The sequence below is a fragment of the Delphinapterus leucas genome, chromosome X (assembly GCF_059928025.1).
Source record: "Delphinapterus leucas isolate spDelLeu-1000000601 "Yukka" chromosome X, BTC_Dleu_Yukka2, whole genome shotgun sequence".
In the NCBI taxonomy this organism is placed as follows: domain Eukaryota; kingdom Metazoa; phylum Chordata; class Mammalia; order Artiodactyla; family Monodontidae; genus Delphinapterus; species Delphinapterus leucas.
This window is the reverse complement of record NC_143150.1, coordinates 116,140,955-116,168,551: the sequence shown is the minus strand read 5'-3', so window position 1 is coordinate 116,168,551 and position 27,597 is coordinate 116,140,955. Positions and strand designations below refer to the sequence as shown.

General features: G+C 39.1%; 2 protein-coding genes across 6 annotated transcripts in view; both read right to left on the bottom strand.

Moving 5' to 3' along the window:
* Positions 1-14: 14 nt before the first annotated feature.
* Positions 15-22,382, bottom strand: EIF1AX (eukaryotic translation initiation factor 1A X-linked). The gene is made up of 7 exons (XM_022560483.2): positions 22,164-22,382; positions 11,060-11,143; positions 8,858-8,961; positions 7,717-7,767; positions 5,511-5,592; positions 4,276-4,367; positions 15-1,336 (listed from the first exon to the last, which is right to left on the bottom strand). Exons 1-7 carry the CDS (start codon positions 22,177-22,179, stop codon positions 1,331-1,333), a joined length of 435 nt encoding a protein of 144 aa, XP_022416191.1. The 5' UTR covers positions 22,180-22,382; the 3' UTR covers positions 15-1,330.
* Positions 22,383-25,839: 3,457 nt separating this feature from the next.
* RPS6KA3 (ribosomal protein S6 kinase A3) overlaps positions 25,840-27,597 on the bottom strand; it is a 110,382-nt gene continuing 108,624 nt past the window's right edge. For 4 of the 5 annotated variants that reach the window (XM_089904695.1, XM_089904692.1, XM_089904693.1 and 1 more), the window contains one exon: positions 25,840-27,294. In XM_089904695.1, coding sequence (XP_089760821.1) covers positions 27,154-27,294 — 141 coding nt within the window. In that variant the 3' untranslated portion in view covers positions 25,840-27,153. The remainder of the gene's footprint in view (positions 27,295-27,597) is intronic. The other variant, XM_089904691.1, reaches the window with a different exon arrangement.

Below are 27,597 nucleotides of genomic sequence, written 5' to 3'. Positions count from 1 at the left end.
TCCTAAACACAAAGTAAGGGTATAATATACTCTGCAGCATGATACTGTCTTTATTATATTTCTCCACTGTATGTAGTTCTTCCATTCAGAAATGAGAGACCATCTTTTCATTAAGTTGTTATTCCCTCCTCTTTCCCCAGCTTAGGGATACTTTCCCAAAGGCTTAATTTGTACAAACTGTTATGAAATTAAATTTTCATTTACACACAATTTAAGTGTTTATAAAGCACTCAAAATTGTAGCTCACACGTATATGACTTCTGAAAATAAAACGACACTTTGAACATAATCCTTTTGTTCTGCAAAAATATTCTACATACATGCATATGTTCAAAACAATCTTTTGTTGTTTGGGAAATTTCCTATGCACAGTAAGTTAAAAAAAAAAGTTGACAACTATATGAGTATCTCCAATGTTAAGATAACTGGGTGCCACCTAGTGTTTGATTTCTGCAACTACCAACTTTACAAATTCAAAACTGCTATTAAAACTCAGGTTCTAAAAACCGCCTTTTTTGTTGATGTTTATAGTGGCAAAATAAGATCATGAAAAGAATGTATACAATATCAAAATCAGTATAAAAATAGCCACATGCTACTTAAATATGAAAAACAGACCAATCATTTTTGACTTTAAATGCAGATTTCTGCCTCCATTAAACTGTACCAAAATCTCAAGGGAAAATTCATCTAAGTAACTGGAATATACAAAAATTCATTGTACAGTAAACAGGCTAGTCAAAACTAGGGCTTAATTATGATTCATAATGCGTGTACGGGGCTTCCCTGGTGGCGCAGTGGTTGAGAGTCCGCCTGCCGATGCAGGGGACACGGGTTCGTGCCCTGGTCCAGGAAGATCCCACATGCCGCGGAGTGGCTAGGCCCGTGAGCCATGGCCGCTGAGCCTGCGCGTCGCAACGGGAGAGGCTCACAGCAGTGAGAGGCCCGCGTACCGCAAAAAAAAAAAAAAAAAAAAAAAAAGAAGTACATAATGCGTGTACAGCAAACGGTTTTACTCAAAACATCCATTTACTTACTGGAAGTGGTCAAAGTGGGAAAGGCAGTTAACACATTTTTTTTTCTCTTTTAGAAGAGCAGATGTGGTCTTTTACCCACAAGCTCCGTCACATCAAAAGAACAAAGTGGGTTTAACATTTAAGAGAATTCAGCATTACTAGTTTTTAAAGAAATACCTTAGAAACAAATCAGTCTGCTTTAACAAACTGCACTCATGCTAATGAAATTTTAATCTTCTTTAACGGGTCACAGCCCAAATCCAAATTGTTGAATAATCCTCAAAGAAAGTGGAATGTGAAAGGTTGAGTTCGACTTAGATCTGGAAGGAAAAAGAACATCAGATCAATCAAAAGAAGAATTTTTATATTCCAACAGTCTACCACATGTAAGGGACACAGGCACCCCCTTAGGCTATCTGGGAAACAAATCCAGTTTGAAGAGGAAATTCTGAACACTAGGTTTTTCTCAATTCTGGTCTGCTGTCATTGAATCTTTACAGCAGCCTTCAGAATGCTATACGTTATGCAGAATATTCTCAATAAAGTTTACTATTTTACTATCTCCTTCCTTTTGTGCTACTGATTAGAAATTTATTTTGGGGGTAGGAACAGACACAGGGAGTGTTACTTCCTTGAGAAACGGAAAAGTGAGATACCAAATTCTCCTCCCAGTCAACCTGGTTATAGGAGTGAAGGCTAGAACACATAGAAACCATTTGGAGAAACATCTGAGGGAAGAAGTCGGGTTCTCAGGTGACAGACAAAGCGACCCTTACGAAATGTCCAAGATAACTCAAATTCCTTTAATAACTACTACCTTTACTATCCCTTACTGCCAGCCTCAGTTCTGAAGAGGCATTGGCACAAACTGAGAAATACTTTCCTTAGAAAAGCTTAACCCTATCTAGATCCTCACCCTATCACCTCTGTGTATGTGGCTTCATATTGAGGTATGTACTCTGACTAGGTTCTTTACTTCCTAAAAAAGGTCTGCTACCCCAGCTAAGCTGTCAAAATGTTGGGATCGCTCCTTAACCTATAACACAGTAGTAGCTCCATGTCAGGTTCTTGTCACAGAGAATCATTGATAAATCTACTGTCCAAGTGTCATTCACAGCTTAGTCACAAGAATCCTCTGCCTCAGGGGTTTCCAAAGGGAGATAACATAAAAAATAGAATGATATGGTTCATAAGAACCTAGGGGCAGGACAGGAATAAAGACGCAGATGTAGAGAACGGACTTGAGGACACGGGGAGCGGGAAGGGTAAGCTGGGATGAAGTGAGAGAGTGGTATGCACATATATACACTACCAAATGTAAAATCGATAGCTAGTAGGAAGCAGCCACATAGCACAGGGAGATCAAGATCAGCTCGGTGCTTTGTGACCACCTAGAGGGGTGGGATAGGGAGGGTGGGAGGGAGGCGCAGGAGGGAGGAGATATGGGGATGTATGTATATGTATAGCTGATTCACTTTGTTATACAGAAGAAACACACCACTGTAAAGCAATTATATTCCAATAAAGATGTTAAAAAAATAGAATGATGGATTTATTTCTTATCCCTTTTCATTTTTCTATTTTAGGGTATGCTCTGAAATACAGTACTGTATGTTTAAAAATTCATAAATGCAAATACACACTGGAGATATGTACTCAAATTTTCTTTAATTCATCATGTATTCTAAAATGGTTTGGAGATGCATCAAAATGTAAGATGGACTGAAGGATGAATAAAGGTATAGGCAGATATGTGATAAACCAAGTACAGAGATGTTAATTATAGAATCTCGGTGGTAGGTATCACTTAATTCAGACTTCCCTGAGACCAGCCTTTGTTTTTGTTCGGTTGGGTTTTTTGTGTTTTTGGGGTTTTTTGGCCGCGCCGTGTGGCTTGTGGGATCTTAGTTCCCTGACCAGGGGTCGAACCCAGGCCCTTGGCAGTAAAAACACAGAGTCCTAACCACTGGACCGCCAGGTAATTCCCAGCCTTTGTATTTCTGAAAAGCTCCGGTAATTCTGCTGCACAAACAATCCCGGCCAGGAGCAACTACTCTAGGTATACTAAAATTTCACCTTTGAATAAAATCAAGCATTACTACTATTATTTTTAGATTTATATACACAGGTGTTCCTGAACTACATTTTTATTTAAAAGGGTTTAAAGAGCCCAACCAAGATTTAAGAGTAACTTATAATACCACCCCAGTTATTAAATAGATTTATATTGCCAGAAACTAAGTTTGAATTTCACTGAAATATTTTAACAGCAGAAGGGCAATGAGGCACTTATTCTTGTGAGCATTACTGCTTTATAGTGAGAAAAAACAACGCATTTTCCTCAAAATTAACACACCAACTCCAAACCAAGAGTTTGCCAATAGTGCATATCCAACAGATAAAATAACTGGCAAAAGGCCTCAATTTTAAGAGGGCGCTTTATTTTTTTGGTGGCTGCACAGCGCAGCTTGTGGGGTCTTATTTCCCTGACCAGGAATTGAACCCAGGCCACCACAGTAAAAGCGCCGAGTTCTAACCACTGGACCGTCAGGGAATTCCCTTTAACAGGGCTTTTAATGTTATGCTGTAATTCCAACACTTCATATGAAACTGGTTCAAACAAGATTATTCTTCTAACACACTAGTGTTTCAATTAAGAGAAGGCACGTTTGTATAACACAGGGAATATAGCCAATTATAGTAACTATAAATAGAGTATAACCTTTAAAAATTGTGAATCACTGTGAACTTCCGTGGTGGTCCAGTGGTAAAATTCCATGCTCCAAATGCAGGGGGCCCGGGTTCGACCCCTGGTCGGGGAACTAGATCCCAGATGCATGCCACAACTAAAAAAAAAAATCCCACATGCTGCAACTAAAGATCCTGTGGGCCACAACTAAGACCTGGCACAGCCCAAATAAAATAAATAAATAAATATTTTAAAAAAAAATTGTGAATCACCTTACAGTACACTTGTAACTTATATAATATTGTACAACTATATCTCAATAAAAAAGGCCTGTTTCTTTTGATAAAATCTTGTATTTCTCATAACTGTCTGCTAAATTTCTTAATAGCTATCTCTCTAGACACCCTTAACTTAAACAAGTTGAGATTCCAACGCCTAGCATTCATATTGCCAAAGCAAATATTGACCTTTTTAGGAAGAAATACTGAAAAAGATAAAATTCTCAAAGCATGAACAGTTTGACTAGCACAAACAAAAGTTGAAAAACTCAAGGTGAAAAATGCTACTTACATCATCAATGTCTTCATCATCATCTCCAATGTCATCAAACTGGATTTCATCATCATCTCCAGGACCAAATGTATCAGTTTCATTGATTTTAGCTAAAGAAACAATAACAAATATACTCATATAATATAACCGAGATGTTAGTAAAATGAATAAATTGCCCACTAAAAGAAGTGGTTGGATATCAAATGTTGAAGTATAAAAGGAGACTCTTACAAGTCAAACTTTTAAGTTTCATTACCAAAAAGATCCTCTTAACTTCTACCTAACAACCCTAGTATATAGAACAGTATTTTACACAACAAAATCTCTAAGTCAAAATGCAAACAAGTTTCTTTGGCTCACAAAGGTATTTTTAGTGAGGCAGGCTCTAATCACACAAATTCTAAAGCTATTACAACTTCCAGCTACACTTCAAAAAACGTCTGAGCACACGCTAACAAGCCACAAATCATCAGATAAACTCATCAATCAGAAAAATTTGGTCAAATCATGCTTATCCCTAAATAACAAAAATGAACCAGGAAGTGCTAGTCCTATTCCCAGATATATTAGCATTTCCTAGATTGGAAATGCCAAGTAAATAATTTCAGCAGGGTTTTCATGCTCAAGTACAATTATAGTTTTCTTGATAATATGCAACAGAACCAAAAAATAACTTCCAAACAAAAAATGCAGGCTTACAAAATAGTGTGTAAAGTCACTTCCCCTTTGATGAGGTCACGAGGAACTTATTTTTATTTAAGTTTTATGCGTTAAGAACGCATAACTTTTGTACTGCAGGGGAGGAACAAAAAACGTTGATTTAACAAAATCCTATGGATACTATGACACTAGGATAAGATGAACTGAAAACTGACTTTTTAATAAAAATCGACAACAGTACCTAATTGCTATCCTTGCTTCACATTTAAAGATAATGACAGTCTCTTTAGAAAGGAACTTTCAAATAAATACTATAATAAATTTATTCCGTTGACTGGTATTACGCAGAAGTTTAGGGCTTATAAAGGATAATTCCTCACCAAAAGTATATTTATTAGGAACAGAATCCCAGTTACTTTTTTCTTAAGGTGTCTAGTATTATGAAGTACAGGCAGGCATACATACTTGGAATGAATCACGTAAACTCAAAACTAAACATGCAAAATCCACAAAATTCTACCAAAATTCCTTCATCTAAATACCACCAGGTAATAACACTATATAACAGGTTAATGTAATATCTCAGACATTACCATGTTCTGGAAGTTCGCCATATGCCTTCAGACTTCTAGCCTCATCTGCATTGTATTTTAAAATTACATCAGCTTTATTATCCTTAAAAAAGAGACAAATAAGATTTACAAATGATTATGCCAAAATATTATCCATTATTTCATAAATTAGTTTCAAACTGGATAGAAAATTAAATTTCACTGTTGTGTTATAAACTCTTGTCCTTTTTCTAAAAATTTAAAGTTTTCTCCTACCCTCTGAAAAACATCCTTGGGTTTAACCCAGTATAAAGAAGCTTGCATGCATAAATGAATAATGATCAACAAGCTTAGGGAAGACAGTTATAGATTTCACTTCAATAAGAGCAGAACTGTACAGACCCAATCTTTTGGATTATTTATAGTTACCCTTTGATTAGAAGTCTTTTGAAGTACAAAAATTCCCTGGGACCATAATTTACAGGTGATTAAATACCCTAATTCAAAAATTGAGACCGGTATAATGACCCAAGGAAATTATTATACCTTTCCACGTATCAGTGGTTCTTAGGGTACAAATCCATCAGAATCTCCTATGGAGCTTTTACACCTCCTAAAGACAGATAAATTAGGAGATGTGGAGTGAAGCCCATGAGTGTGTATTTGTAAAAGATACGGATATTTCTGATGCAAGTGTCCCACTGAAAACTAATGCTTCAGAATGTTCACACTTCCCCATCTGAAAGGAATCTGACTCAGTTAAGGAAGAAAAAAAGGGTTGAAGCTGATTGTTTCAACTTCAAAAATTCTCAAAGGCAACGTAAGTGATCACAATGATCCAAGAATGGTGTGATTCACACCAGCACCTCTTAAAACGGTAATGTGCACAGAAGCCCAAGGGGATTCTGGTTAAAACGCACATTCTGATTTAGGAGGCCTGGGGTGAGGTCCAAGAATCTGCATTTCTAACAAGTTGCCAAAAGCTAGTGATGTTACTGGTCCCTGTACCACCCTTTAAGTGACAGGGACATAAAAGAAGGATCATGGGAGATTAAGAATTGGAAAACTTAATGTGGCTGTCATTTTATAGTATGAATGTTACACCTTTCAGAACCTTGATTTCCTTATCTGTCAAACAGGGAACTAACTAATTGTTCCTACTTCTGGGGTTATCTTTAGGATCAAAAGAAGAAAATGGACATTAAAATGGTACGAGTTTAAAGCAGGCTATCTCAGCCTCAGCACAGTTGATATTTTGGACCACATAATTCATTGTTGTAGGGACTGTCCTGTGCATTATAGGATGTTTAGCATCACCCCGGTCTCTATCAACTAGATGACCAGCACTGACCCCTACCCCCAGGTGTGAAAACCTGAAATGTCTCCAGACACTGCCAAATGTACTCTGGAGGAAAATAATCACCCACGGTTGAGAACCACTGATTTAAGGTAAAGATTTTAATTCTTTATTCTAGAACATATATTTAAAAAAATCAAACTACGATCAAAGTTATAAAAATAGAAACACGATCACTCAAAATGTAAATACATGGTGATGAGTTCCAATAGGTGGAAACCAAATGGATTTCATAGCCCTAGCATGAGTAGAGTCTCCAGGTTGACATCATGAAGGACAACTACCATTTTCTTCCTAAGTGCTCATCTAAATTTAGAGCACATACTTTTATCATGGTTTGTACTGCAATTACTTGTGTGCCTGTCTTACCCTCTCCACTACCAGGCCATAAGCATTTTGTGAGATGACAGCTTGACTCATTCAGTTGTATCCCCTAGAGTAATGGTTTCCAGATTTTGAGTTCAAGACGTGTAAGTTAAAAAAAAAAAAAAAAAAAAAATGGAGGCAGGCAGTCCAACATAAAATTATTTTTATCTTGCCAACTAAGAACACCAACAAAACCACCACAATATAGTATCCCTCATTCCAAAAAAGGGAACTTTTTAAATATCAAAAAGGGAAAAAGGACTATGTAGCTTCATGAAAAATTCACACCGTCTGTGATTCTTCTATAGTGAAAATGCAGACTCCACAGACTGGCACTTGGGAACCATGATCCCTGGGGTACCTAGCACAATGCCTAAGACAGAACTGGCCCTTAAGAAATGTTTGTTGACACAACGGTGAATAGCATACTGGCCTGGAACTGGTCAAATATGGTTATGACTTACGTTCTAAACATTAATTGCTCATAAAATTCAAGCAAGTAAACAATGAAAATTTTATTTTTACCTGGTAATCCCGTAGACCAACCAATATAATGTCTGAGGTATTTATCCAGACCTATAAAAGTCACAGGAGGTTACATTTAAAATAAAAATAATCAATCAAGAGCAATGTTGAGTCAGTCTTCCCATAAAATACATATACTATTCACCCAACTGTGGGTAAAGTACCTGTATTTAGAATTAGGAAGAAAAACTACAGTAAGCAGCTGAGCCACTTTCAAATTTTCTATAATTTTGGATATTAGAAAAATAACAATCTTATTTAACTACTTGACAGTTTAATAATTCCAGAGGACCAATGATTAGTTTAGAAATTAAGGGATTCTTAATACTGAACCCCTCTAAGTGGTCAGTTATCCATTACAACATATGAGAATAGTAAATTAGGAATGTGGTTTTATCTCCCTCCCTCCCTCCCTCCCACACACCCAAATACACACAGGAAACAGAACTCCTTTAGTTTGGTAACATGAGCATTAACAAGACAAATTTTTTAAAAATCATAAAGCCAGGGATGGAGTGACTTTTAACCAACCTGATCAATAAATCTGCCTGAACACCTACCCTGATGAGAAATTAATCACTACTTTCCAAGGCAGCCCATTCATGATCTCAGTTCAGGAAATTTAACATTAATACAACACTTATTTACTGTAATTCATATTCAAATTTTCTTAACACCTCCTTACAGCTATTTCCCCCACCCTCAAACCGGAACCCAAACAAGGGCCACCTACTGCATTTAACCATTGCATCTCTTTAATCTCCTTTACATTGAAATAGCCCGCCCCGCTGTTTTTTTTTCCATTCATGACATTAACATTATATATACTAGCAGTCAGGCCATTTGTTTTGCAGTGTGTCCCTCAATTTGGACTTGTTAATTGTTTCCTCATGATTTGATTCAGGTTAATCATTTTGGGGCAGGAATACAACATAGGTGATATAAATGAGTCTTTAGACAGATACCTGTATAAAATTACCATCAAAGATCTTGCTGTTTTGACTTAGAGGTAAATCACTGTTCTACTGAAATCTTTTGGGAACTTACAAAATTGAGGTCCTTGGCCCATAAAAACCTTAGAGCCATTTTTTTCCCCTTAACCATAATTTTATATTAAAGTAAAACAAGTCTCCACACTTACCTTTTTTCTCAGTTTCCCTCTGATGTGACATAACCTCTTTACACCATCAAAACACATCGCTTCTAATCGTCCATTTCCCAACATTTTGATTACCTGAGCATACTCTGGAGGAGGGAAAAGTAAAGGGTATAGGATATTGCTGAATTTTTGATAAAAGCAACTTAAAAGTCCACATACAACTGATTAGAACATACAGGTGTGTTGGTTAGGAATAAGTATATGCAGTAGAATAAGTACAAGGGAGTGATAAAACACCAAGCTAGTTAACGGCAGAGCCAGAACCAAGACTGTGTAATGCCATTTCTATGACAAGCTGTCCCTGCTATCAGAAATATTTTAATTATCTACTCATTTTGAGTTAAGTGGACTGTCCACTGTCTTCATGACCGTATGCTCTACTTCTGGAGATCAAGGTGGCCTGGCCCAAAATGTACACTAAAATGTATCTCATCAATCTCTCACTTTGGATCCTTGCCCAATTTTCGTCTCCTTTCCCTCAGAGGGTTAGTCTTTAGAGGCTAACTGCAACACAATTTTTGGTACACCGGCAAATAAAAATCAGCTTATATGTTATTAATGTCTTTGTTAAATTAGAATATCTTAGTGATTATTCTGAAGTTTTTGTAAAGCTGGAAAGATGCTCCCAGACAAAATGCCAAACTTTTAATCAAAAATCTTTCCAAAAGGGTACCCAGGAAGCCACCCTACTTCACTGCCACTTGAAAAACTGAGATTATGAGCAGTGGCTTGCACACGGGCCGTCTCTTCTGTCATTAAATGACAGAAGACCGGAGGGGGGGGGTCACTTCAGAACCTTTAATTTACTCAAGTTGTATGCAAGACTGATCCCCAAAGAGGACATCCACCAATTTGTAAATACACTGAAACAAAACTTTCAAAGGCTCGACTGTGGTGTTGACAAGTGGAAGTGAGTTACTCAGACTACAGTGAACCTAGCACCCACCTAGGGCCTCAACACGGTTGGTCGATTTAAAGGTAGGCTCTCTTCCAAAGTGGGGGGAAAACATGAAAAAGAAAAAGTAATGGCAGTCAAAATAAACTCAACTGCTAAAGGAGGGCAAGAATCAAGGGTAAGAAATAAAAGGGTCTTTTAGCCAAATAACATGTTTCATCTTTAGTGGCTTATATATTCATGGCATGAACAAATCTACCAAGTTCTATAAAAAGAAAATTAGAAAAAGTTCTTTGTTAAAAACTGCTGAAAATTACTGGGATAACTAGAAAAATTTAAATATGGACTATATATTAGATAAATAATATATTCACGAGTGTGATAATCCTACTGCAGTTACGTGAGAGAATATACTTGTTCTTAGGAGAAACATGATAAAGTAAGTAGTAAGGGAAAAGTATCATGATGTCTTCAACTAACTTCCAAATGGTTCAGGAAAAACACACACACGCACACAAAGATGAAGGGGTTAAAGGAATTCATGGTACTTAGAGTGCAACTTTTCTGAAAGTTTGAAATTACTCAAAATAAAAACATGGGAAATGGGGATATATGTATACGTATAGCTGATTCACTTTGTTATACGGCAGAAACTAACACACCATTGTAAAGCAATTATACTCCAACAAAGATGTTAACCACCCCCCCACCGAAAAAACCTCCAAAAACATAACTCTCAAAAACCAAAACCAAACAAAACATGGGAAACTACTGTTATGTATCTGGCACTTAACAAAAATCTTAATCAGTTTGAAAAGGTCAACTGTTCAGTTTCATTTTATTATGTTATGAAATTACATGTAATTTACATGCCTCAGATGCATTCCTCAAATACCCATGGTCTACTGAACATACTATGTAGCACCATTCACTATCAAAAAAAGTCTACTATGTCATGGAATTGTCAACCATAGCTTTTGAGGCTTAATTCCCTCTGAACTGCTCAATTCATTCTTAGTTGTAACATGAGTGTTCACATAAAACAGTGAAACATACACATTTACAGAAATGCCATCAATCCTCAGCGCATGCTGAGTATACCAAGAAATAACTACCAGAAGAAAGGCTCTGGAGAAGTGTGGGGGATGAGAAATGGAGAAGAGCAAAAGGGGACATGCGGTTTTTTGCTCAGGATTATGAACAGTATCTCTTTTATGTTGAGAAATTGAAAACCTTACTTAAGAAAGAAAACTATTACTGAAAGAAACCTAACTTATGAAAATGCTTACCTTGCCCATCTTCTTTGAACACCAGCTCTCTCTTTTCAGATTCATTCTCATTCTTACCTCTGCGTCTATTTTTACCTCCTTTACCTAATGGTTTTAAAGAAAAAGACATTAATTATCTGCAAGACAGAAAAAGAAACCAAACTAGGGCTTACAGAATGTTCTTTAAAAGCCACTTAAATTATAAGAAGTACAATCTACTATGTGTAATATAAATAAGCTACAAGAATATATTATACAGCACAGGGAATATCGTATTTTACAATAACTTTAAACAGAGTCTAATCTACAAAAATACTGAATCACTATGATGTACACCTGAAACTAATATAATGTTGTAAACCATACTTCAAACAAACAACAAAAACCTAAAAAAAAATGAAAAATTAAAAAATTCACCTAATTTGGTCATGTATCTCCAATCATATTAAACATATACATGTCGTCACTTCCCTACCCTTCCTGGAAATCCCTTTTGGGATACTGCTGACATAAAATACAAACAAACCAAAAGGAGATATCATAAACATAACGACTACTTGGTTGAATACACTGCTCGGTGAACTCCTCCTACAGTGGCCCACAAGGACCAAGGAGGGATATATAACGGATCATGATAAATTTTATAAAATGGGGTCTCTCTTGTACCTGCTCCCCCAAATGAAAGGTCTGTGTGCAAAAAGAAGATAATTGGGCCGGGGCGGGGGGTTGGTAAAGTTTTATCAACTGGAAAGGGACACTGATTTTGTGGCAGTAGAGGGAGAGCAACAAGTCTGGCAACCCTGAGAGTTTACATTTTGTCCCATAGCTGTAGGATACATCAAGCAAGTTAAAAAGCAAGGTACTTAGAAACAAATGACAATGGAGACACGATGACCCAAAACCTATGGGATGCAGCAAAAGCAGTTCTAAGAGGGAAGTTTATAGCAATACAATCCTACCTTAAGAAACAGGAAACATCTCAAATAAACAACCTAACCTTGCACCTAAAGCAATTAGTGAAAGAGGAAGAAAAAAATCCGAAAATTAGCAGAAGGAAAAAAATCATAAAGATCAGGTCAGAAATAAATGAAAAAGAAATGAAGGAAACGATAGCAAATATCAATAAAACTAAAAGCTGATTCTTGGAGAAGATAAACAAAATTGATAAACCATTAGCCAGACTCATCAAGAAAAAAAGGGAGAAGACTCAAATCAATAGAATTAGAAATGAAAAAGGAGAAGTAACAACTGACACTGCAGAAATATAAAAGATCATGAGAGATTACTACAAGCAACTCTATGCCAATAAAATGGACAACCTGGAAGAAATGGACAAATTCTTAGGAATACACAACCTGCCAAGACTGCATCAGGAAGAAATAGAAAATATGAACAGACCAATCACAAGCACTGAAATTGAAACTGTGATTTAAAATCTTCCAACAAACAAAAACCCAGGACCAGATGGCTTCACAGGCGAATTCTATCAAACATTTAGAGAAGAGCTACCACCTATCCTTCTCAAACTCTTCCAAAATACAGCAGAGGGAGGAACGCTCCCAAACTCATTCTACGAGGCCACCATCACCCTGATACCAAAACCAGACAAAGATGTCACAAAGAAAGAAAACTACAGGCCAATATCACTGATGAACATAGATGCAAAAATCCTCAACAAAACACTAGCAAACAGAATCCAAGAGCACATTAAAAGGATCATACACCATGATCCAGTGGGGTTTATCCCAGGAATGCAAGGATTCTTCAATATATGCAAATCAATCAACGTGATACACCATATTAACAAACTGAAGGAGAAAAACCATATGATCATCTCAATAGATGCAGAGAAAGCTTTCGACAGAATTCAGCACCCATTTATGATAAAAACCCTGCAGAAAGTAGGCACAGAGGGAACTTTGCTCAACATAATAAAGGCCATCTATGACAAACCCACAGCCAACACTGTCCTTAATGGTGAAAAACTGAAAGCATTGCCACTAAGATCAGGAACAAGACAAGGTTGCCCACTCTCACCACTCTTATTCAACATAGTTTTGGAAGTTTTAGGCACAGCAATCAGAGAAGAAAAGGAAATAAAAGGAATCCAAATCGGAAAAGAAGAAGTAAAGCTGTCATTGTTTGCAGATGACATGATACTATACATAGAGAATCCTAAAACTACTAGAACTAATCAATGAATCTGGTAAAGTAGCAGGATACAAAATTAATGCACAGAAATCTCTGGAATTCCTATACAATAACGATGAAAAATCTGAAAGTGAAATCAAGAAAACACTCCCATTTACCATTGCAACAAAAAGAATAAAATATCTAGGAATAAACCTACCTAAGGAAACAAAAGACCTGTATGCAGAAAATTATAAGACACTGATGAAAGAAATTAAAGATGATACAAATAGATGGAGAGATATACCATGTTCTTGGATTGGAAGAATCAACATTGTGAAAATGACGCTACTACCCAAAGCAATCTACAGATTCAATGCAATCCCTATCAAACTACCATTGGCATTTTTCACAGAACTAGAACAAAGAATTTCACAATTTGTATGGGAACACAAAAGACCCCGAATAGCCAAAGCAATCTTGAAATCTGAAGAAAGAAAAACGGAGCTGGAGGAATCAGGCTCCCTGACTTCAGACTATACTACAAAGCTACAGTAATCAAGACAGTATGGTACTGGCAGAAAAACAGAAATATAGATCAATGGAACAGGACAGAAAGCCCAGAGATAAACCCACGCATGTACGGTCACCTTATCTTTGATAAAGGAGGCAAGAATATGCAGTGGAGAAAAGACAGCCTCTTCAATAAGTGGTGCTGGGAAAACTGGACAGTTACATGTAAAAGTATGAAATTAGAACACTCCCTAACACCATACACAAAAAGGAACTCAAAATGGATTAAAGACCTAAATGTAAAGCCAGACACTATCAAACTCTTAGAGGAAAACACAGGCAGAACACTCTATGACATAAATCACAGCAAGATCCTTTTTGACCCACCTCCTAGAGAAATGGAAATAAAAACAAAAATAAACAAACGGGACCTAATGAAACTTCAAAGCTTTTGCACAGCAAAGGAAACCATAAACAAGACCAAAAGACAACCCTCAGAGTGGGAGAAAATATTTGCAACTGAAGCAACTGACAAAGGATTAATCTCCAAAATTTATAAGCAGCTCATTGCAGGTCAATAACAAAAAAACAAACAACCCAATCCAAAAATGGGCAGAAGACCTAAACAGACATTTCTGCAAAGAAGATATACAGATTGCCAACAAACACATGAAAGGATGCTCAACGTCATTAATCATTAGAGAAATGCAAATCAAAACTACAATGAGATATCATCTCACACCTGTCAGAATGGCCGTCATCAAAAAATCTAGAAACAGTAAATGCTGGAGAGGGTGTGGAGAAAAGGGAACACTCTTGCAGTGCTGGTGGGAATGTGAATTGGTACAGCCACTATGGAGAACAGTATGGAGGTTCCTTAAAAAACTAGAAATAGAACTACCATACAACCCAGCAATCCCACTACTGGGCATATACCCTGAGAAATCCATAATTCAAAGAGTCATGTACCAAAATGTTCACTGCAGCTCTATTTACAATAGCCAGGAGATGGAAGCAACCTAAGTGTTCATCATGGGATGAACAGATAAAGGTGTGGCACATATATACAACGGAATATCACTCAGCCATAAAAAGGAATGAAAGTGAGTTATTTGTAGTGAGGTAGATGGACCTAGAGACTGTCATACAGAGTGAAGTAAGTCAGAAAGAGAAAAACAAATACCGTATGCTAACACATATACATGGAGTCTCAGAAAAAAAAAAAAGGTCATGAGGAACCTAGAGGTAAGACGGGAAAAACGACACAGACCTACTAGAGAATGGACTTGAGGATATGGGGAGGGGGACGGGTAATCTGTGACAAAGTGAGAGAGTGGCATGGACATATATACACTACCAAATGTAAAATACATAGTGGGAAGCAGCCACATAGCACAGGGAGATCAGCTAGGTGGTTTGCGACCACCTAGAGGGGTGGGATAGGGAGCGTGGCAGGGAGGGAGACGCAGGAGGGAAGAGATATGGGAACATATGTATATGTATAACTGATTCACTTTGTTATAAAGCGGAAACTAGCACACCATTGTAAAGCAATTATACTCCAATAAAGATGTTAAAAAAAAAAAAAAAAAGCAAGGTAGTAACTGCCTGATCTTGGAAGTAACCAAGATGTCCTTCAGTATGTGAAAGCATAAACTGTGGTACTTGCATACAATGGAATACTATTCAGCAATAAAAGGAAATGAGCTATCAACCCCCCCAAAGACATGGAGAAACCTTAAATGTATATTACTAAGGGAAGGAAGCCAATCTGTAAAGGCTGAATAGTATGATTCCAACCATATAACATTTTTGAAAAGGCGAAACTATAGAGAGAGTAAAAAGATCAGTAGTTGCCAGATGGGAAGTGGGGAAGGAAGGACAGGTGAATAGGTGAACAACAGGATTTTTAACGCAGTATGGTACTGTAATGGTGGATACGTGTCACTATATATTTGTCAAAAATCCATAAAACGTACAACACAAAGAATGAACCTTAATGTAAACTATGGACTATCTATAGTGGCTCATGTAAGATATTAATAATAGAGGAAACTGGGAGGGTGAGAGTTGGAACTCTGCAATTTCTGCTCATTTTTCTATCAACATAAAACTGCTCTAAAAGACAGTCTGGTAAAAAACAGTAAAAATCAAGGTACACTAGGGATGCAATCAGCAAAATCTAGCTGGGGGTTGGGGGATGACGGGGACCATGACAACATGGGGACGAATCCACAAGACAATCTGTTTTCTTCAACAGATACATTATGAAGAAAAAAAACCCCACAGATGGATGAAGAACCTACCAGTTAGAAGAGACTTAAAAGATATCAACCAATGACAATGTATAGCCCATATGTGGACCCTGATCTGGTGTGGACGGTGCAAGTTTAGCTGTGAATTAATGACGTCTGAGGCCAGGAGTTGAGTACATGGAGGCTCATTATACTAGTCTACTTTTGTATATGTTCAAAATTCTTCATAATGTAAGTTTAACAACAAATAGAGCAAGCTGAAGATGAGTATAAAGCTACCAATGTGTAAAAAAGGGATATTCATACTTGCTTACATATAAAATATCTCTGGAAGGGCACATACAAGAAAGTTAATGACTGTCTGTGAGAAGAACTCATTGGCAAGAGGACACACTTAGGAAAGACATTTCATTCTACACTTTTTGAAACTTGAATCGTGAATTTTACTATTCAAAAATCTTAAATAGGGCTTCCCTGGTGGCGCAGTCGTTGAGAGTCCGCCTGCCGATGCAGGGGACACGGGTTCGTGCCCCGGTCTGGGAGGATCCCACATGCCGCGGAGTGGCTGGGCCTATGAGCCATGGCCACTGAGCCTGCGCGTCCAGAGCCTGTGCTCCACAACGGGAGAAGCCACAACAGTGAGAGGCCCACGTACCGCGAAAAAAAAAAAAAATCTTAAATAGTTCTACAAAAAATAGAGGTGTGACATGATCCTCTGGGTGGGAAAACTGGTAAGAAGGTCACTGTCCTTATTACACATAGAATGAAGCACACCTAGCCTGACCGTGAAGAGGAAGGGACAAATAAGAGGAATATTTCTGAGATGGAAACAAGATGGGAATTGTGACCATATGTGAAGGGAGGAATAAAGGATACATGGAGCTTTCACAAAACTTCTCAGGATCTCAATTCCAGCCTCTATAAAATGAGGGAGTTAGAACAGAAGATTCAAGTGCCTCTATATTCTTTCTACCATGTAGGGTTCTAGAATTCTTCTATCTACCGGTAGCCTTAAAAATCTGTACCCTCCCTCCCATTTTCCATACTTTAAATAATGACACTGCTGATCATTTCTCAACTCTTTTTCTGACTTTTAAAGGGCCACTTGCACTATTCTTGACCTTTCATCACCCCCTACCCCTTCACTATGCCTATCCCTTTTGAGCTTCATTAAGTCCAAATTCTCAGCTTCTGCTTACCTACTTTCTAAGGAAAAATTTCTCTCACCTACCACTTCTATGCTAAGAATTTTACATCTCATCCTACTATTTCAACTAAGCTTTGGCCTCTTATTTCTAATGTGAGGCTCAGCACATTTCCAGTGAATGGGCTACTGTCATTCAAATTTTACTCAAAACTCAAATTACTTTCTTTTACAAAGTTGGTCCTTAATAAACATCCTTATTTCTGTTAGTGGTAACATAACTACCTTAAAGAATATAAGTCTTTCAACCTATAAGCATGACAGCAATCTACCTCTCAATACTCCTCTTCAATTTCCCTATGCTTCAATCCAAGCAGACTTCTCGCTGTCCCAGTAACTCGCCCTTAACAAGCTTATGCCTATGAGATAGGCACTATTTTGTCTTTATCTCACAAGAGAGAATGAAGTGAGAGCTGGTATTTGCATCAGGCAGTATCACCCCAGTGACTATGCTCTTAACCAGTATGCAATAATGCCACCCATTTACTTGTCACTATCACCCTATGAGATAATAAGTCATTTATGCCCAGTTTACCAGTGAGTTTACTGAAGCTCAGAGAAGCAACACACTATTAGTGAGTGGGGGTGACCAGATCCAACCTAATCCTTTTTTGGTTCCTGGCCCCCACATTAGGGTATCTCTCCACAGCGTTTTGTTCCCATTCTAGAACCTAAACCACATTGGCAGCCATTCTAAAAGACAGAAGAAAGGTGTTAAGTGGTAGCGACACTAAGGGACTCACGGGACGAGCCTGGAAGCAGCAAAAACAGGTTCACAGCCCAAACAGAATAAAGAACGTGTACCTGGCCACTGCAAAGACAGACTCTTAACTTCTTGAGTCATGTGCACTTACTCTGTCCCAGGGGCAGTCTCACAATGCTCTGTGCTATGTTCGGCAGGCCTCTACAATGTCCTGACCCACCCAGAGTCCTCAGAGCTCATTTCCTAGAAAGAGAAAAGTATCCTCTGCTTCAAGCCACCAACCATGCCAAATCTTCAAAGCAGAGTGGGCATCAGTGTAAGTACCACACCTACTTTGTTTACTGAGTCACATATTTAGTTGGAAAATTCTTTGAATCAATCACTCAAGAGTAGCCCATACATTCCTAAAGGACTGGTGATTTTAAAACTACAAGTAGTAACTTCTTTAAAGTGTGGGAGCACCTTACCCCAACTGCTCTTCATAAGTGGGCCCAAGGCTACCTTTTTTCCCTGAGGTAATAAACTGACAGAGTCTAGAGGATTCTAGAGGAAATAAGCTGGTAAGAATCAATCCAAATCAAGTCATTCAACACACAGTTAGTGGCAACACACAGTGACAATACATGTGTAAACATCACAAAGATTATGTTCACAGGCTCTGGCTTTTCCAATGAATAAAAACAGAAAAATAATCATGAATTTATTTCACATTAGTAAACCGCATCTCATAAAACTCGGGAGTCTTGAAAAGTACTGTTCCTCTAAGATAACAAGTAAAGATAACAGATGGGTTTTACAACTATAGGAATGCTTAAACACCAAATTCAGAATGGTGGCTACCTCCTGGAAGAGATGAAGAGAGGGAGCGGAAGGGGATTGGGGAGGGGAACACAGAGGGCTTTAACTGAATATGTGTTGTAATTCTCAAGTTCAGAGTAATGGGTTGATTCCCCAGGCGTTCACTGCGTTATTTATAATTTTTGTATGCCTCATGTGTTATTTATAAAAGAATGATTCATTGCTTGTCAATTTACCAGAATTAACCATACCCTGATCATCCCCTTCCCTATTTTATTGCCATGTAATGAAATGAACTTTAAAGGACGTTTGTGAACTAGATGTGTTTTAATGTAGTTCAGTCCCTTTGGAACCAAGGGAGAGCCTATTATTCACCTAAGGGTGGAGTCAACAGAAGGGAGGTGACTTAATCCAACAATTATTTACTGAGCATCTACTAAGTGTCAAGTGCTAGCAACCCAATGTGGCGTCTCATTGCAGTGGCTTCTCTTGTTGCGGAGCATGGGCTCTAGGCGCGCAGGTTTCAGCAGTTGTGGCATGTGGACCCAGTAGTTGTGGCTCGCGGGCTGAGCTGCTCCGTGGCACATGGGATCTTCCCAGACCAGGGCTCGAACCCATGTCCCCTGCATGGGCAGGCGGATTCTTAACCACTACACCACCAAGGAAGTCCGAATTGCTCGCTCACTTTAAAGTGGCTAACTTTATGTGATGTGACTTTCACCTCAATAAATTAAAAAATATAGTATACGACATTAGGTATATTATATACTTACACTCTAGACATCCTTGAGACAATAGGGGAAATTTGAAAATGGACTGGATGTTGGATGATGTTAAGAAATTACTGTTAGAAATTTAGCATTGATAATGCAACTGTAAATATGTCCCTCTGCCATTTGGGCCACTGACACCACAAAAGCCCGCCCTGAGCTGTGGGCCTCCGGGAACCCCACCCGGCCAGAAGCTGAGCACCAGTGCTGGTCCTGCAGCTTTCCTCTCGGAGCTTCCCCACCCCCGCCCTTCTCCTTGGCCCGCTGCTGCCAGTTAGGCCCTGCCGCTGGGACGCTGCAGAGGGCAGGCTGGAGCAGAAAGGGGGTTTGCTTCTCGGTTTTACTGGCATAAACTCCGCAGCGGTCTCCTCCTGGCTGTAACTGCTTTCAGTGGTTGCTGATGATTCCCTTTTGCTTTGCCCCAGAACCAACCTCAAAGACCCTGCTATCGACAGCGCCCCCTCTTTAGAGGTCTGGGCCCCTCCTCCAAGTTTTGTCAGGTTTGTTTGTTTGTTTTTCTTTAATTGGAGTATAGCTGATTTACAATACTGTGTTAGTTTCAGGTGTACAGCAAAGTGATTCGGTTATACATATATATGTATATATCTAAATTCTTTTTTTCTGATTCTTTTCCATTATGGTTTATTACCATAAATTCAAAATATTGAATATAGTTCCCTGTGCTCTACAGTAAATCCCTGTTGTTTTTGTCAGTCTTAATAATAACAACCTCTCTCCTTTTTTCCCTCCAGTTCTAGGAGCCAGAGCTGTTTCTCGCAATTGCTACCTTAGGGTGGTTCCCTTTTTGCCTTTTCAGCTCTCCAATACATGGGTTAACCAGCCTTTATATTATAATGATTTTTTTTTTGATGTGGACCATTTTTAAAGTCTTTATTGAATTTGTTACAATACTGCGTGTTTTATGTTTTGGTGTTTTGGCCGTGAGGCATGTGGGATCTCAGCTCCCCAACCAGGGATCGAACCCGCACGCCCTGCATTGGAAGGCGAAGTCTTAACCACTGGACCACCAGGGAAGTCCCCTATTCTTTATATTAAATTTTGTCTGTGAAAATAACTTTTATTGCTATCTTCTGACAGGACATGACTGATGCATCAACTGCAGACAGTTACTCATTATATTTGCTTTATAGCTTATTGTAGGTCTGAAATCGTTCATTCTAATATTTTCATTTTACCATTTTAATTAGCAACCAAAAAATATAAGGTAGCTAGGAATAAACCGGACAAAAGATGCACATGAAATGTAAGGAGATATTAAACAACACCTAAATAAAGGAAAGATATACTACATTCAGGCATGGGAAGACAAATAGCCCTAAAGATGCCAACCTTCTCCAAACTAGATACTACTTCTCCAATAGTAGTATCTAGTTTGTGTCTTCTCCAATAGATACAATCTTCTCCAATAGATACTACTATTGCCCTTCAGAACTTACAGTCTAGTGAGGAAATCGGAAATCTCATCGCCAGAAATAAAGGTGAAAAATAAGATATCTATTGAATGGATCCAGTTACCATCTCAGAGGGGATAAAAGATGATGTAGGTTACAAGAAAACCATGACTTTGAAAACCCTATTTTGTCACCCCGTCTTTACCAGAATAATTAGCAGTAAAATACTTGCTACAAAAAGGAACGGCAAGTAAGAGGGCAGTGAGGTGGAGTGCCCTGAGAGAGCTGCACCAAATCTCGCACAGAACTGCAACCAAATACACCAAGGAATAAAAAGAGTAGTGACAGCTACAAAGAGGAAATGAGGTAGAATTCCTGGAGCCAGCTGTGAAGTAAAAAAGAGAACAGAGTAGGCCTGGGTCAGGGCAGGGGTCTCAAAGATGACTAATCAAAGGAAACTTGTGGGTTGTGAAATACATGCCTCTCCTGTAGGAAAATACCTTTTCCCTGTTTCGACTTCCACAATTTCCTTTGAGAAATTGTAAGAATACTGAAGGCAGAAACACCATTAAGTCTTAAAAAAAGAATTTCTTTAGGACTGTTCTGCTTTTACCTAGATTAGGCCTTCCATTTTGCAAATTCCAAATAAAATTATCCTCAAATCTGACAGTTTGTGAATGTTTGGCCTAAGAATGGTAGGAACTGAAAGGTCTTTACTCCCATCACAATATATACCGATCTGGAGTAAAAGTAGAAAACTTGGCTAAATATGGAACAGGTGTTCTGGGAAAAAGAAAGCCCCGTAAAAGGATGGGTAAGAGTAAGTCTCTAGAGAGGAACCTTAATGCATCAAGGTTTCGTCCACTACTTACAAAAGAGAGAGGGAGTAGTCTCAACAATACCCAACAACTGCCCATAAAGAATGCCATGCAGGAGTACCTGATGGCCACTTAAAACAGGCATCACCCTTTGAAAGTTAAGAACTGCCGGGAAGGCCAAAGACGCCCATTTGCGAAGCCCAGGCGGCCACGGGGGAGGTCTCCCCACAGGTCCCTATAGTGCCAGGGTCAGTCTGGCGCGAATCTGGAGCAGAAGCACACGTCCTCCCGCAGGAGGCCCTACAAAAATGGCGTCGGCTCCACCCCAACGTGACCAAACTGGAAGACAGGAGTAACTTCCCAGCTCCTCTCCCGAGCCCAGGATCGCGTCCGGATCGCCCAGCTGCGTGCAGGCAGGGCGGAGAGGCAGGTTACTGCCGCCTAGGAGATCCGGAGGCCGCGTGCACAGCCGGGGAGACCGGGCCGAGCGGAGTCGTGGTCCCGGGGTCCAGGCGGCATTACCTTTATTCTTAGGCATGGCGGTGACGACGGCCTCGCTGCGTCCACGACTCCTATCTGGGTGGCGGCGGCGACTCCTCCGAGGGGCGACGCGTGGGAAAGCGTGACACGAAGCAGGCGGGGGAGAGCGGACCGCGCGCGCGCGAGAGTCTAACAACCGAGCTCTTCCGAGATCCTTTCGCACCCACGCTGGGCCGCGACAAATGGCGTCGCGGCTGCTTGCGTCGCTTTTCCCCGCCTCCCAGCGCCGTCAGGGCCCGCCCCCACTCCCGGCCCTACGGCGCAGGCGGGGCCGACTGACGCCTATTGTCAGAGCGGATGGTGACGCGGTTCCGGAGCGTTTACCGCAGTTTGCCAAACCCCTTGGGGGACTGGGCCGTGAGCAGGCAGAAGGCGGAATCCGGGAGGGAGTGGGCGGGGCCCAGGCACCACAATAAAGGCTGGTTCTGGTAGCGCCCGCTGCTGGCTGCTTTGTGGCAGACTGGCGTCTCAAGGTTTGAGCTGCGGGCTCATTAACTCTAATCTCAACAGCTCAGTCTTAACTTGGCCCAAAGCGTAATATTTGCATGACACTTGTTATTACTTTATAAACATCTGTGTTTCCTACCTCACTGTAAACCTTATTTGGCAGAGATCACATCTCTTGCTTACTATTACCAGCATTTAGCAGAATGTCTGGCACATAGTAAGTGCTCAACACACAGGAAGGGAGGGGAGAAGACAAACTCAGTGTTAGGGGCTGCATTGTATCCTCCCAAAATTCGTATGTTGAATTCATAACCCCCAATACCTCAGGATGTGACTTTGGAGATAGGGTCTTTAAAGAGGTAATTAAATTGAAATGAGATCATTAAGGTGGGCCCTGATCCAATATGACTGGTGTCTTTATAAGTAAGCAGAGATTAGCACACAGCACAGAGGGGAGCATCGCATGAGTAAGAAGGCGGCCATCCTAGAAGCCCAGGAGAGAGACCTCAAAAGAGACTAACACTGCGGACACCTTGATCTCAGATTGGTAGCCTTCAGAACTGTGAGGAAATAAAGTTTTGTTGTTTAAGCCACCCAGTCTGTGGTACTTTGTTTATGGTAACTTCAGCAAGCTAATACAGCTGACTATGCAGGATGAATAGCTTTATTTTTAAGTAAGCTTATTTTAAATAAATCACCTTTCTGAAAACATTAGCATTTCAACATTTTCTAAGGAGGTGGACATACCTAAGTGACAGAGAAATAAAGTACAACTGTCAAAGTGGTTCTCTACCAGGGACATTTGACAGTGTCTGGAGACACTTCTGGTTGTCACATCTGGGGAAGGAAGGCTTGTTGCTGGCATCTCGTGGGCAGAGGCCAGGGGTGCTGCTAAACATCCTACAGTGCACAGTACAGGCCCGTCACCCCTAAACAAAGCAGTGTCCAGCCCAAAACATTATTAAGAGTTGAGGATGACAAACCAATGACAGATGCACTTCTTAGAGGAAATGGAAAGATCCGGGCTTCTCTTTCCATCTGCAGTATTTTGCAGTTTACACGATTGAGGATGAAAGGATAGCTATAAAATTTATTTAAATTTTACTTCCAGGCCAAGTAATTGTGAACTTGGGCTTTGGAGTTAGAGAGACCCAGTTCAAATTCAGCTCTGCAGCAACTTATTACTATATGATCTTGGACAAGTTACTTAACCTATTTATAAGGCTCAGTTTTTTTCATCTTTAAATTGGGTGTATGAATAGAACTTACCATTTTGGGTTGTCGTGGGAATTAAATTGATATAATGCATTCAAGTGTTCAGTAATTGTGCCTAGCACGTGGCAAGTAATCAGATTCCAAATATTTGAAGTTTAAATATTTAAAAATCAAAAGTCTCTGTCAATTACCCAATATAAAACACCAAAGGAGAAAAAAAATCAGGCTTCATTTCTCTGTTACAGGATGGCTCCCAAACATGACTGATCATCAGAATCATTTTGAAGGAGGTGAGTCGTGGGGACATCCGGGGGAAATGTGTTCTAGGCAGAGGGAACAGCAAGGACAAAGACCCTGAGTGGGAGCATGCTTGGCATATTCAAGAAACAGCAAGAAGGCCCATGTGGCTAGGGGAGCTTGGGGAGATGAGATCAGAGAGGTAGGGAGACCAGATCACTTGTTATAATCCTTAGTAGGTTTTGAACAGATCATTTTTGCTTCTGTGTTAAGAATAGACTGTAGAGGGGCAAGGGAGGAAACAGACACCATGCAGGAGGCTACCCGAAATAGTCCAAGCAAAAGACAATGGTGGCTCTGACTAGGGTACAAAGTTTCTTTATGGGATGATGAGAATGTTCTAAAATTAGATTATGATAATAGTCACACAACTCTGTAAATATACTAAAAAACTTTAAATGGGTAAACTTTATGGTATGTAAATTATATCTCAATAAAGCTGTTTAAAAAAAAGAAATGGGAAAATGGGTCTGTCCAAGGAAAAAACAAAATAACTGACAAACGATACTGAGAGCTTAGCTGAGATCGGATAACATAAATCTGCAGTGGTATCCTTTTGCATAATTGTACGGTTTCTTCCAACCTAGTTACTGCTCAGTGGATGCAGTATAAAGGCAAGGATGTAAGGAAATTCAGGGTGTTCCTGAGATAGTTCAGGTGATCAACCAACAAGAGAGGCCTCAGAAGAACACAACCTGGCCAGCACCTTGATCTTGGACTTTTAGACTCCAGAACAGTGAGAAAATAAGTTTCTGTTTTTTAAGCCACCCAGTCTGTGGTATTTTGCTGTGGCAGTCCTAACAGACTAATGCACCATCATAGTATAAAACTACTAAAAATGTCAACTGTGAAGAAAAGGGCTAGCTGCAGGCCTACAACCCATTCCCTCTCTACCAGGAATCAAGACCTCAATCAAATTTTCATTTTATTTATTTTGGCTGTGCCACGCAGCTTGCGGGGATCTTAGTTCCCTGACCAGGGATCAAAAACGGGTCCCCTGCAGTGGAAGCTTGGAGTCCTAACCACTGGACCTCCAGGGAATTCCCCAAATTTCCATTTTAAAAGTGCTAATAATATTTACTAGCGGAAAGAAAATGAAAAATTCTTCTCTCTCAAAAGCTTGTAGCAAGACGCACTTGGTCTATAGAGATGGCTTATTGTAAAACCTGGAATTTATGAATTTATGAGGCATGGTTGGCTGGAGAATGGGGCTCATCATTTAAATTGTGTAATTAATGAGGTATAAAAAGAGGACGATGCAAAACCAAATGATTCCCTTTGTTTATACAATGTCTCTGAAAACACTGCCCAGAAGGAAACTGTCCTTTCATTTTCAATTCAAAATGCACCGTAATGAGGGAGAAAAAGGGCAGTGTGGAGCTAAGCCTGGTAATGCTGGACTTCTCCAAGAGAAGGCTGTTTCACCTGTGCCTAGGGATCGCCCTGTATCCTTTAAATCATTAATCAAATTTGGTATTGGCTACGATCTACGACTGATATGAGTCTGATTTGACAAACTCTTTGGGTTAACCAAGACTTTGCATAGAAAAATTATTTTGCACTTCTTATTAACTCAGAAACATTCCTGTTTTAAGGTCTATCAATCCAATTTGATAAATGTATACTTCAGATAGAATAATTTGATAATATGAAGGATTAACAGTCATATAATTGAAATAATCTCATAAAGGGACATACATGAATTTATTTGAAACTTTATTATATAAATTTTCATTTCTTTTAAAGATTACAAAACCTGTTCTGTGACAGGAATACAAGCAATATTGTTCCAGGATTATTCATGGATACATCTGAAAGAGCTTTGATTACACATTAATAGTATGATTTGAAAACTTCCCAGATTAGACTCTTAAGTAAAACAATTTATTCAGTGATATTTAATCCTTTACAAGCATTTCGTAATTATGGCAGCAGGGCCAAGCATCTGATGCGATTTAACCACCAATAAAAGGTACAATACATATGAACTCATGATATGGTGCCTTGGGCTTCTGGCATGCCTTACTAGAGAGAAACTAGTATAAAGTAAAATCATATATAATAGTAGAAAAATATTTGTGATTTTTTTCTTTTTTAAAAACTGTTTAAGTAGATACCCATCCCTTTCCCACCCATGGCCAAAAATGCAAAATAATTACATCCCTTAGGTGTATACCTTCCCTTTTGCTTAGGGTAAGAGTTAAGATAAACATAATACAGGTATATAATTTTAAGAGTTAAAAACTCATCACCCATAATCATTAAGGATGCTAAGGAACGGCAATACCTTGAAGCTTTTTTTAAAAATTAAAAAACAAAGCCTTAGATGGTAAACTACACTTAGAGAAACGCAAACCAAAACCTTTATCCTTATGCCCTTGCTTTGTATTTAAGTTCTATTTTAAGTACTTGTTTGAAAAACTCAGTATACAGTTCACTCAGTACTATAGTGATAATAGGAGTAAAGATTTTCACTTCCATTAGATATTGAACTAATCTACTCAGAGAGGACTATTATAGCGACTCTCTTCTCACGTACGTTTACATACATTGTACTCAAATGGTATGTGCTCTAAAGAGGTTTTCTTGAGGTTTGCACCTCTGAACTTAGTCTCTAAATTTTCCTTTCCACTAATCTCTATTCAATGTCATATACTTTGCTAGTTGCTCTGGGAGAAGTCATGGACATTTAAACAGCTTATCATGCACTTCAAGGTTATATGGCAAAATAATGAGGAAAGTGCCTTAAGAGGTAGGAAGTAGGCTCTCATCCCAACCCTTGGTATGCCCTGGTATGAACAGTTAAAAGACTGGAATCAAAGTGGTAAATGTGAGACTGATAGTAATACAAGGCTTAAGAAAATTAAGTCGACTTAGTTACTAGAATTCTTTGCAAACAGTCACATTGGAACCAGTTACAAGTCACTCGATCACACAGAATACAGCAGTGTCAAAAATACATAAAGCGCACTGTAGATACAAATTCTTCTTGGCCATCCATATTTAGTTATTATCATTCTGTAGATTCTTCACTAGAAAAAGTGGTTAAGCGTGGCTCTGCAGAATACCACACTCCCAAGAAAGCGAGTTTCATTCCTTCATTAACTGGTCTCCACCAATGGTCACTTGGGGAGACCAGCAAAATGTAAGCAATCTGGAGGTGAAAAGAGGACTATTTTCATTAATTGAAATAAAAATGCTGAGTTAAGTCAACTTATCTGTGAATTAAATAAGGCTCAAAGTATACATCCAGTTTGTTAGTCACATGGAGTTGGACCTTTCGGAGGGACAGAACTCTAGGACTGGATTGAAACCTCCTGGTTTAAGCACCAAGGGCAGCCATGGAACCCATCATATGTGTTCATCACAGAAAGCAGACCTTTTCTGACCATTTACATTCCTGAGATATCTGTCCTAATGCCTTCATAAATCTCAAATGCTGGATACCACCATAAGA

What these genes read in the sequence shown, in the direction of transcription:
- EIF1AX (XM_022560483.2), bottom strand. An exon ending in GTTCAAAGAAGATGGGCAAG is followed by an intron (nt 8,962 to 11,059) that starts GTAAGCATTTTC and finishes TCCCTCCTCCAG; the next exon opens with AGTATGCTCAGGTAATCAAA. An exon ending in GAGGGAAACTGAGAAAAAAG is followed by an intron (nt 7,768 to 8,857) that starts GTAAGTGTGGAG and finishes TGACTTTTATAG; the next exon opens with GTCTGGATAAATACCTCAGA.